Source organism: Plectropomus leopardus, chromosome 1, assembly GCF_026936395.1.
Source record: "Plectropomus leopardus strain MGB_pleo_1.0 chromosome 1, ASM2693639v1, whole genome shotgun sequence".
Lineage (NCBI taxonomy): Eukaryota > Metazoa > Chordata > Actinopteri > Perciformes > Serranidae > Plectropomus > Plectropomus leopardus.
Window position 1 is genome coordinate 4450812 of NC_142176.1, and position 10158 is coordinate 4460969.

The 10158-nt window shown below is 36.3% G+C and overlaps 1 protein-coding gene across 1 annotated transcript in view; it reads right to left on the bottom strand.

Annotated features, from left to right (window-relative positions):
- The window catches only part of mtch2 (mitochondrial carrier homolog 2), a 32798-nt gene extending 24200 nt beyond the window's left edge, over positions 1–8598 (bottom strand). The window contains exons 1-6 of the mRNA XM_088085438.1: positions 8442–8598; positions 5323–5407; positions 1886–1992; positions 1345–1371; positions 1195–1248; positions 414–471 (exon numbers count right to left, since the gene is read on the bottom strand). Coding sequence (XP_087941564.1) covers positions 414–471; positions 1195–1248; positions 1345–1371; positions 1886–1992; positions 5323–5407; positions 8442–8528 — 418 coding nt within the window. The 5' untranslated portion in view covers positions 8529–8598. The remainder of the gene's footprint in view (positions 1–413; positions 472–1194; positions 1249–1344; positions 1372–1885; positions 1993–5322; positions 5408–8441) is intronic.
- Positions 8599–10158: the final 1560 nt, after the last annotated feature.

The following is a 10158-nucleotide window of genomic DNA, read 5'->3' on the forward strand; positions in this document are numbered from 1 at the left end:
AATCTAGATTAATCTAGATTAACTACAGGATTGCAGTGAGAATAATCTATGCCCAGCACTAATATATATATAAACTATATTTTTTCTAGGACACTGTTGGGTCTTTAGGACATTTATTGAATGTTCAAATATATTTTTTCTAGATACTGAATGTACAAAAGACAATATTTAAATATTTACACGTGTATTTTGTCTGTGGTTGGGTATTTATTTATTGGTATGTATTTTTTTACGTGTATTTTGAAACATTGTTCACGTGATTGGTGATGACTGTTCATTAACGTATTAAAGACGCCGTCTTAACTGACGCCCTGCAGTAAGTGAGACATTTTTTGCGTTTTTACCACATACGGCGACGGTCAGCCAGTTAAAGACATCTGAAAGATTTTACGTTTTGATTTTTTGTGACGTACCATGGAAGGGATGTGTGACAATGGTGGCGCAGGAGCGAGCTATCATCTCTTTGGTTGTCTGTGGAAAAGACAGAAAACAAACACCGTAAACGTAACATCATATCAAACATTTAAGTGGACATTTCAGGAGTCTTTTAAAACTGCATTCTATAAATATAAATATACCTCGTTTGATCCTAAAAAAAAAAAAGAAATAATGACCAACTTGTCCAACCAAGATGAAAGAAATGAAAGTTGTGGGGAGGAATTTTTTAACTTTCTAAACGCTTAAAATTATGTCTGGAGGGGGATTTTAAAAATACCAAACACCCGCTGTGTTTTCACAAACTTTTTTAGTATGCTATGGTTAATATTTTGTTTTTACGTGGTTCTGCCAGATAAAAATTTAAAAAAAATAAAAAATAGAGAGGCCTGGAGCCGATCTACTATTTCTTTCTAACTGAGAAATTCTTCAGAGCAGGAATGTAAAAACGCCCCTCGGGTACGCACACGTCTGTATAGTCAAGACGAGACATTTAAGGTGATATAAAAGAAGAAAACGTGTTTATGAATGAAGAGGAACTCCACAGATAAAACCTGCTCTAGTTTGGTGTGTTGCTTTTTGGCCGTCCTTCATTATTATGTACTAATTCACGTCATATGAACTGTAATGTTGTGTGTATTTTATTATGTATTTGAATGTTTTCCATTTTATAATCCTTTGGAATTATGTAAAGTTTCTTCTTGAAAAGCGCTCTACAAATAAATATTATTATTATTATTATTGCGACTCGTGTCTCACCTCGTTAACAACGTGCTGTAGGGAGCCCTCCACAGCCTTGTGACCTCCCATTACCTGGACAACAGAAACAAACCTCAGCGTCATCGATGTATTTCAGGAATTTTAAAAGCACCAGTAATATATCTAAAAAACAAAAACGACGACTCTTACCTGAGGTGTGCCCTGTTCCTGACATTTCTGTAAGAAACTAGAGGTTAACATGGTAAAACTGTGCTTGTGAATAAAGACATTTACACGCCGATAAACAAAAATGAGTAAGTCCTTCTTCAGTACCATCCATTTTAAATCCAGAGGCTCCAAAGCACAATAGTGCGCCAAAAAAGATCATATTAGGATTATTTTAACAGATACTGTGATTGTGACATGAGTCATGACTTTAGAGGCAGTGACAGGTCATTTTCACTGAAAAAACAGAAAAATTATGATTTTCATTTTCATCTGGAGTGTGATTTTTAAGCCATGAATCATCAAAAAAATTGCCATCATCATAAAACAGTGCAGCTTTAGTTATTTAGTTATCGCATTCATCTAAATAACACCAGATTGTAATTTTGATAATATTTCTAATAATTATTCAGCCGTAAAGGAACTCCTTTCTTGACAACATTAACAGCCTTGTTTATCCATCTAAAGAGCAGCTCTTCATCCTTCATCTAAAGAGCAAGTGTGACAGCATCCTCTTCAGGTCTACCTGCAGGACTCTGCTGTGCACGATGGTGCCGATGGATCCGGCGCAGAGCCTCGGACCGAGCCCGTTGAAGAGACCTGCTTTCCCATCGATCTTGATGATGTGTTTTGCTGAAACATTCAGAAAATACAAAACAGCACGTTTTATTAAAGGCCATTTAAAAACAGTAAGGTGTTTATATAAAAAAGATGCCCGAATTCAACAGTGGATTTATTCTTTAATCGAGATTTTGTCTGTGCAGCTCTCTGTTGCCGGGATTAACGGTGCAGAGCCTGTTCAGCTTGAGGCCAGGAGGAGGCACGCAACTCAGCTGGAAATATGACATGAATTTATATGCATGCTTTTTTTTCTTTTTTTATTCCATATTCATCATTACATTTCAGTCATGTATTATTATTTTGTATGTCTTTTTTAATTTTTTTTTTATTTATTATTATTTATTTATTTATTTTCCTTTGGAGTTTGTATTGTGTTCTGTGTAATTCTTGTTTTTTCTTTGATTAATGTTGACTCACTGGTTACTTTTTTGCTTTTTGTTTGTCATTTATCTTTTATTTTATATTACTGTAAAATGTTCATTTAGGGTGTTTTTTTTTCTTTTTTTCTGACTTTTTGTTATTGTTTGTTGTTCTCTGGCTTCCTGACCTCTCCCGACACATTTTTAAAAAATATTTCTTTATTTATTTGGATTTTATGCTGTTTTAATTGAGTACAATCTAAGTAGAATATTTTTTTTAAAACAGATAAAATTTTTAAAAAATGTGCGAGAAACTTTCTGCATGTATGATGGAAGTTCGAGACAGACTCGTGGGGAAGAGGCCGGATACGGTTAAAAAACACTGAAAAGATGCAGTGTTTTTTTTGGGTACTTCTCTGTATCTGTTACTGTCTCTGTCATAATAGTAATGCTGTATCACATGATGCATTCTTTTATTATTTATTTATTCATCTATTTTATTTGTTAAGAGAATATCAAACGTGCATTTTGGGTGTTATCATGTGCCGTTTGCAGGCGAACAGTTTGGTCTCGTGTTTTTCCTTTGACCGAACAGACGGTGACGGTAACGCAGCAACGAAAGCAAAGCAGAAAGACCTCACTGACAATAAACAAATATTGGTGTAAACTATGCATTGTTTAAAATTTCTGCACAAATGGTCTCTGAGGACAAAAAAAGCACCGAACCGGTTTGTTCGACCTCCGAACAAACACGCGTTTGGGTGAGAAACACTGAACGTAGACAAAGCTTCACGCCTGCTTTCGTCATTACTGTTTAAAGTACAAAGACATTTAGGGGCCTTATATTTCTACTTCAAAAAGCAGAAGAGCGCTCACATTCCTACAAAATATCACAAGTTTAAAAAAAACAGAAAAATATAGCATTTAAATACCTCCAAAGCTCACAGTCAAACTGACGATTATGTATTTAGTTCTTAGTGTATATTCTGTTAAAGAAGTCCATTTTTCGGACCCCGCCTTTTACACAAACATCTGTGTCTTTTAATATTAACCCTTTTAAACCTGAACAAGTGTATATGATAAAGCCTATAAAAGATGGGCGGAAAGAGGCTTAATCACAATAAACCAACTAATCGACAGACATTTGTTCAAATCCTTTTCACAACTACAAGAGGAGTTTTCACTACCAACCAGTGATTTATACAGATACTTACAAATCCGACACTATGTTACAAAAAATACAAACTGGGAAAATATTAAAAAAGGACCCACAAATATAGAAATGCATTTTATACATCTGTTTGAGCAACCTGCTTTGCCCAAAAAACAAATATCCCATATATATAAAAAATTAATGATAGATTTATCTGAAAACACACTACACATTAAACAACAATGGGAACTGGAGCTAAATACAGTAGTGGAGGATGAAACGTGGGAAAATATGTGTACAGCATGTCACAGAGGGATTGGAAGTCAGCTTTGGAAAGAGTTTGACTGGAAGGTTAAAATTAGGTTCTTTAGGACGCCACTAGTAACCTCGATATTTAAAAACAACTCTGGCAACAAATGTTGGAGGAACTGTGGCATGGTTGGCGACCATACACACACATTCTGGGACTGCCCAAAAATACAGACATTTTGGAAAAACATCAAAGAAGAGCTGGAGAAAATTTTGGAAGTGGATTTACCCCTGGAACCTGTGTTTTTTTTTGCTGGATGTACTACCTGACCACTTGTATACTGCAGACCAATGTTATTTATTGCATGTTTTGTTGATGATTGCAAGAAAAATGATTACTATTAATTGGCTGAACCCTAACCCTCCTACCATTACTCAATGGTTACAAAAAGTCAAACACGTATACATAATGGAACATATGACCGCTCAGTTACAACTAAAAGTAAGGATTTTTAAAAGGAGGTGGAGACCAGTCACTGACTATCTGAGTTAGGAATTTTGTATTAGTAAGGGAAATGTTTCTATTTATTATTTTTATTATTTTATTTTCAACTAGTCGTTTGTCTCATCACTATTCGATTTTGTATATGGTATATATGTGTGTATATATATGTATACATATTTCAATATGGGTAGCCCAGTCTCAAGGCTGTTGTTGTTGTTTTTGTTTTTGACTTGTTGTCTGTTAATTGCTTGTTATTGATGGCTGGCAATAAAGTTAAAAAAAAAAAAACAAAACTGAACAAGTGGGCTTGATTTTGTTCAAAAATATGGAAGTGTGACGAGCAACTTAGAGAGAAATGGCCCAATAATTTGCTTCAAAAATCTGTAACAAGTTAGAAGAAAATAGGCACACAAAAAAGAAAAAGGAAAAAGTTTAGTAAATAAGTTTTTTTAAAAAAAAGAAAAAAACTTCAAGAAAGTGCCACAAAAGTCCCTTTTGTCTTTTTTCTGTAACATTATTTTCAATGTAATAAATTAGGATTATAGTTTTTGGGACATTTTTCTCATTATTTTCATTTCCTTTTCTGCTTTTCTTTTTCTTTTTTTTTGCGGTTTACGAGACATTTTCGTGCCAAGCTGCTCATTATGTTTTTGCTTTGCTTTTCTCAGGTTTTACAGATTGTGAAAGGCGTCTGAATGCAGCACAAGAAAACTGATGTTCTGCTCATTTTTCATTTTTGTGTGACTCCAGAGACCGAGGTCCGTCCTATCGACCATACTTCAGCTGTTATTTGGGGTTAGCGGGAATGGGGAGGATTGTACCTGTTGTTATTATACAGTGTGTAAAATTGTTAAAGTTAAATAAAAGTATTCTTGAAAAAAAAGCATTTAACAGCCCTTAACTCTGCAGCGACCCGGTCACTTTCTGAAATCTGACTGGGTCAAACGTCAGTAACACTTGCGACACAGACAGAGGTGTAACATTCACGTAAACAGCAACACGTGGTTAAATGTCGTCCTGTTACAAACGTTACAGACTGTTTCTGAGAGGAGCTTAATGTGGAGATTCAGACTCACCATAAGCAAAAAGTCCAGGCAGCTGGTAGACTTGTCTGCCAAACAGGTTCCTGCCCAAAGTCGGAGGAAGCGGCTCGTGTCCTACCTGAAACACAATAACAACACACGCATTTTAACACACTTTGAATTTCCCGCTCAGCTCCTACAATAAGTCTAAAACACACTGTAAGGAGAAAATTGTTACGTTCAGACTGTTAAGTGCAAAAAATGCTCTATTGAAACCTGGAATTTAAAGGGTTAAAAAAAATAAAAATGAAATTTGATATTTGTGATGGTTAAAAAACTAAGAGTAGAAAATCATATTTAATATTTTATAATTAATATTTTTACAGCCTAATTTTGAATAATGCATTTTGTGTGCAGAGTCTGTGAGTATTTGACACTACACAAAAAACAATAATGTAATTATTTTATAATGTAATGATTAAAATCAGTGTTGCTGCAACTCATGTCCTAGGATGTGATGAATAAAAAAATCTATATTGCTCTATGTAGCATGTAGTATACTAAAAATTCATTATTTTGTGTTTTTTTCCCCAACTAAAAACATATGGCATCATGAGAAATCAAAGGGATAAAATTCTAATATATATATATATATATATATATATATATATATATATATATATATATATATATATATACACACACAAACAGTGGCGGCTTGTCAATAGGGGGCGCTAGGGCGCCGCCCCCATCAAAATTACAGGAAAAAGTATAGACACACAGTACACATAAATCATGCAATAAAAAGTAATTATCACATCTGTGCACTCAGAAAATGTGGAAAATGTGTCTGACTTTTAATTTTTCAAGCTTTCCCATCCCATATTGGGTTTATTCAGAGTTGTTTTTTGTGCAGGCTGAAATACATATGTTTCAAAGGCGAGGGACGCCGGCCAAATGAGTGCGTATGTATGCCGTTAAACTTTTCTTCCACGTGACTTCACGGTGGTCTCTAATTTGTTACTCAAAGATTCTCCTCCGACGAATCAGCGCGTTGTCTGTCATTGTTCATCCAACCTGATTGATTGATGATACCTGTCAATCAAAGTCACACCCCTGGCAGCGTAGACGCGCGCATACGGATGCAAACGGACAAGTCACGACAAGACAGGAGACAATGGCGGCAGCAAAACAAAATTGGGTTGTTTCTTTACAAAATAATAATTTCACGAGGAGTTCACTGGAGGAAAAGAAGCGGATTAAGGAGCTTGGACCGGACCAACCGGACTTAAAAATCCAGCAGCAGGGAAGTGGCCGTGGGCGGAGTTACACCCGGGGCTTCTCCCGCCTGTGTTATGCTAAACACAGTTGGCTAACTGGATGTGAAGTTAGCAATGCTCTTTGTTGCTTTCCCTGCTTGCTTTTTTAAGTGTTGGCACTGAAGCTCTGTGGACAACAACGGGGGTCAGAGACCTGAAACATCTCTCTGAAAAATGCAAACGGCATGAAAGTAGCCGTAGCAACCTTGACAGCAGCATGAAGCTACAGTTTTGTGGCAGAATTAGCATGCTCTCCATGGAAAAGAGACTCGTTTGTGAAATGACAGATTTAAATCAGAAAGTCATTGAAAAATTTGCTGGCCTGAAGGAGAGGAGAGCAAAATTTATGTTCAAGTAGAGTTTATAGTTGTGTTGTAATCCCCACTCCCCAGTGCGCCCCCCCAAAATTTTTTATCACCAGCCGCCAATGACGAGGACTGATGTTTAAAAATAACATTTAAAAAAATGAAAGTAGAAAATCATATTAATGTGTAGTATTTTTTATAGACCAATTTTGAAAAACGCATTTTGTCTGCAGAGAGGGAAGTAAGTGTGTGTGTGTGTTTTAGTTATTAGTATATTAATTAATATTGTGTTTCTTACAATATTGTGGAATTTTAAACTATTTTTTAATAACCCCGCTCGTTTTTTGCTTCTCCTTGCACTGTACAGTGTGTTATTCTTGTAATTTTGTGCATTTCTCATTGTGCAATAAATAAAAACTTTAGTAAAACTTCTGTCTGTACTGCCTTATTTTCCTAATATATTGGATTTTAAACTGTGGCTCTCCAGCACTTCCTCTTTTTTCTGATTTTTTGACACATTTAGTCAACTTATATTTTTAATTTTCAGTGTTTTGTTCACTTTCTCATCTTAAATAATTTAATATCCACGCGACACAAACGTGTCCCTGTGCGCTAATTAAATTATTATGTCTTTATAACAACTCAATCAGCTCTCTAATTAACACTGACTTTAGCTAGTTAGCAACCGCTAGCTTGGAGGCTAGTTTAGTGGGCCAGAGGACACCGGTCAGTGCGGGTCACCGAAACCCGAAAACTGAGCCCCTGATGCGGCCATAAATGTTTAAATTCGTGATTAAAATCCATGTGAGCTAACAGGGAGCTAACGGCTCCGTGTGTCAAACAAACTGCAGAGATAACAAACATGTCAACCAACGACTGTTAGCTCGTCCCTGACCTTTTACCGAAAAACAGGTCAGCTCGACCACACTGCGTGAATACTTCAGCAACTAAAAAATACTTTTACTGTTTTGTAAATACGCGAAAAACGTAAAGATTTTAACGTTAGATAGCCGAGCTGTTTGACTGACAGCTAACTAGCTGCTAGCCACTCAACTATCGCAGCCAAGTCGCTTGTTAGAAAACATGAATTATTTATTTGGAAATATGTCACGTGAAGTGTTTTTGTAAAATATCCACACAGAAAGTAACGAAGCAATAACACATAAGAAGACGACGTGAACTTTAAGTAAATTAAACACTTTACTTCCGCTAACGACAGAGTATTTTGGAAACAGAAGGTCACAGGGACAACACAGGGACCAATAACATACTTGATGTTGTTGACGTTAAAATGAATGTAATGTGTATTTATCGCACGCCGAATCAAAGACACGATCGCGGCGATTCAAAAAATGGCCAAATTTTTTCGCGATCTTTGACAGATGAGCGCTGCGACTTTAAAAAGCCTTTTTCTCAACGGAGTTTGGCTGTTTGCGCTCCACGCTAACTGATAGCTGTCAGAGTAACGCAGTCAGTCCAGATGCCGGCTAACTGCGACAAAAGCAGCCCAAAAAACAGCGACATCTCCACGAAACAGGTGATCTCTCACCTGGATCAGGACTTTGATGTACATCAAAGGGTGGGAGAGGACGGTGAGTCCTGATCCCAGTAAGACTTGTCCACACGTGTCCGCCATCTTTGGAGAGACAGTGGAGATAGGAAGTCTTTCGTCTTGCGTCAGAGGAGGCGATGGCGTCCGTAGTTTATTCTCTAAAACGGTACCGCCACCTGCTGGAGCTCCGGAGTCACAGCGCCGAGAGCAGACCAGAGACAGCCGGCCAGCACGCGCTGCCCGGGGGCCACTTCTGTAAAATGACACAGGGCCAGGGGCCAGTCACAGCGGACCCCTGCATGTTTCTAGGATTTAAACATATTTCTATGATATTACGAATTTCCTAGGATTTGGGGACCTGTCTAGGACTATTTTAGGACTCTACCAGGATTTTAACACATTTATAGGAGTTTAGGACATTTCCAGTATCTAAGAACGTTTCCAGAATTTGAGGAATTTTCTAGGATTTTGGGACCTTTCTGGGATTTTAGCATATTTCTGGGATTTTAGGACATTTATAGGATTTTAGGACTTGTCTATGGTTTTGCACATTTCTCAGAGTTAGGACTTTTCTAGGATTTTGGCACATTTCTGGGATTTTAGGACATTTCCAGTATCTAAGACCATTTTAAGAATTTGAGGACTTTTCTAGGATTTTAGCATATTACTGGGATTTTAGGACATTTCTAGTATCTAAGAACATTTCTAGAATTTGAGGACCTTTCTTGTATTTTAGGACTTTTCTAGGATTTTGGCATATTTCTGGGATTTTAGGACATTTATAGGATTTTAGGACTTGTCTATGGTTTTGCACATTTCTAGGAATTTGGACTTTTCTAGAATTTAAGGACATTTCCAGGATTTTTAGGACTTTTCTGATATTTTAAGGACATTTCAAGGAATTTAGGATTAATATTTTGGGACTTTTCTGTGATTTTAAGACATTTCTAGGGTCTTAAGACATTAGGGGCTTAGCTAGGATCTCTCTTGAGAGGTAAGGAAATCCTGCACTGGCAGCTCTTTTGTAAGAAGCTCTATTTTGCAGGGGCCTAGTAGCACAGTTTGTAGAGCGTGTTTTTTTTTTGCTGAGGTTAAAACATTTGTTGAAAGGTAATCAAAAAATAATGTCACGTTACTTTAATGAGGCAAATAACATAGTTACATTATTTATTACATTATTTAACAGGGTAACTAGTAATCTGAACCCTTTATCAGTTCAAAAGTAACCTTCCTAACACTGATAGTCCACAAAGATGTCAACAGATCTCATAATTGTTGAATTTGTTAGAGGAAATGTGGTAATCTGGGGACACCACTGACCACGATTGACAAAACCTGTGTGCACTTTTTAGATATTTTACATCCCAAACACCTAAAAGAGAGTTGTAAAGCAACAGTAATGTACTTTAGATGTATATACTCAGAACAAAGCAAAAGAGGATTAATTTACCTCCACTTAAATAAAGTTGCACCATGTTCAACATTTATCTGCATTTCATTAACGAAATTACCAGATAAAAATATATATTATATAGCATATGTAGGTATGTATCTTCATTATGTCATTTATATATTTTTCTTTCTAATTCCCGTTATTTAAGTCGATACACAGATTTTTTTCATTCTTTATTTTCGGTATTTGTACTTCTTTGCACCGTGGGCATGGAGAGAAATGTATTTTACATTCCTGTATGTCTAACATACATGGCAGAAA